Source organism: Drosophila montana, unplaced genomic scaffold, assembly GCF_035044405.1.
Source record: "Drosophila montana isolate Dmon_TW-CO22-7 unplaced genomic scaffold, ASM3504440v1 contig_2192_1, whole genome shotgun sequence".
Lineage (NCBI taxonomy): Eukaryota > Metazoa > Arthropoda > Insecta > Diptera > Drosophilidae > Drosophila > Drosophila montana.
The window spans coordinates 358,769-360,832 of NW_026997087.1; the positions used below are offsets into that span (position 1 = coordinate 358,769).

General features: G+C 41.7%; 1 protein-coding gene across 1 annotated transcript; it reads left to right on the plus strand.

Moving 5' to 3' along the window:
• Nucleotides 1–962: 962 nt before the first annotated feature.
• LOC135427669 (uncharacterized) lies at nucleotides 963–1,674 on the plus strand. The gene has a single exon (XM_064681243.1). The coding sequence runs from the start codon at nucleotides 1,096–1,098 to the stop codon at nucleotides 1,510–1,512; it is 417 nt and encodes a 138-aa protein (XP_064537313.1). The 5' UTR covers nucleotides 963–1,095; the 3' UTR covers nucleotides 1,513–1,674.
• Nucleotides 1,675–2,064: the final 390 nt, after the last annotated feature.

Consider the following 2,064-nt stretch of genomic DNA (forward strand, 5'->3'; position numbering starts at 1 on the left):
TCGGGCTTGGGGCGACGCCCCGCCCCTCGCTTACTGTCTTTGTGGTCCGGCAAATGTCAATAAAAGTTTTAGCTAGCGTTTATTTGGTCTCAGATCTGTGGGGCTAAATGTAAATGAAGTTGTGTGCTGAGCTGCAGCCAGTTGCAACAACTTGTTAAATGCATTCATTTGCATTTCGCTTGACTGCATTCAAATAACTTTGATTAAATGCGCTGGCCAAAAGACAAACGATCGCCCATAAAAAGTATACCCCAGCTATATAAAGAGCTAACGAAATTTTGGTAAATTTGCGGGCGAGTTGCAGCACAGATAGATAAAGTAATATAATAATGGTTTATGTGGCTCGCTGTGGGGCCAAAAGAAGGAAATTCAATAAATTTAAAGCGCAAACATGGCGATCTCGGCAACTCTATCGGCCAGAGTTGACACTGCACATGCTACGCATTATTCAATTTATGCACTTAACGATAGAGTCAACACACACGCGTTGACGTCGCCGCATTTACCGCAGCGGCAACTGTGCGTATACGCAATTTAATTTTCAACAACCCGCTTGCTGCCCATCTCTCACTTCCCCCCCCTTTGGGCGTGTGAAAGATGCGCGGAAATGAGATTGCTGCGGCTTTAATTTCATTCGAATTCGCCCTGCAAACCATTAATGGAGATTAAAGCTGGCGCCGCGTTTCACGCATCAGATAGATTGACTTCATTTGGCTTCAAGCTGTACATATAAAAGAGTTTATTCTGACAGGTGATCAACGTAGGCAGTAGACACCTTTACTGAAGTTTTCTCTTGGGTTAAAGGCTGGGCTTTCGACAATTTAATCTCCAATAGGAGGAAAACCGACATCATGAGCTGCAAGGCTTTTGTGCTTAAAGTACCGACTAATAAACCGTGCGACGCCGGGTAATTTCTGCTAGTACATTATGTAAATCTGTGTGCCAGGCAGGCTTTTGTAGTTGTAGGAGAAGTAACATCAAATCATTTGTATGGAGTACAATTTACTGCTTCCCGTCAAACAATAGAAACTCACACCAAAATTGTTTTTTGAATATTTAATCGATTTTGTGAAGAAAATTCTTCACTCGCCTGCAATGTACCAACAGCCACGACTCTTCGCCCGTCAATTGAATCCCGGCGTCATACTTACCCAAGAGCTGAAAATGAAGATATTTAACTATGAGTCGCTCAATCGCGAGAAGTCCCAGCTGGAGACCGAAATCAGCCAAATTCGCAAGCAACAGGATAGCATTGAGGACAAGCTCGCCGAGGCGCTGGCCGAGGATGAATTCCAGCGCTGCCTGCACGGTCACATGTCGACCGGTCCCAACGACAACGAGGTGCTCGAAATATTCAAGAAGCATCTCAGCGGCACCATCGACAAACTGGCCAGCAAGTATGAGCGCAAAATTTATCTGGACATAGACCTGCAAAAGCTGAAGATGACCATCGAAAAGGAAATTATGAAAGTCAACGACGAGGCAGCTGCAGCAGAAGCTGCATGTAACTAACTAAATATATGTGATCCATTTAGCACCTGGGTTTTCCAAAACCGGAATCCAACTGAAATTTTCGTTGCAATCAAGACAAGCTCTCACTTTTTGGTACAAATTCTGAAATATGTACGACCTGACTTCATTCCATCCAATTCAAGCTCCTCGCTGATGTAACACTTCTTTGCGTGCCTATTTTATTAATTTTTACTTTTTAAATTTTGAATTGATCACCTTTTTTTTTTTATTTACTTACAAACACACTTGTCTTAATGTTCTCGACTGCTGCCTCTCTACAGAGTACGTGTTGCCATGCATGTAAATAAAAATTAAAACAAGAAAATATGTTATGGTCGAATTTCCATAATTATTTTTATCTGATATCTTTGAAATTCATTTGAGGTTATTGCTTACGGATGTATCTTTGTATCCTCAAGGAAGACGAAAAAAGCGTGCTAATAATTTCGATACCATTTGCAGTTTGAACATAATATATTTGACCGGGCGACGCCGGGTTATTCTAGAACACATTATATTTAGGTCAGATTATATGTTATTGCCAGTTACTTA

Coding starts and splice junctions, on each gene's coding strand:
- LOC135427669 (XM_064681243.1), top strand. CDS start 1,096: ATGTACCAACAGCCACGACTCTTCGCCCGTCAATTGAATCCCGGCGTC.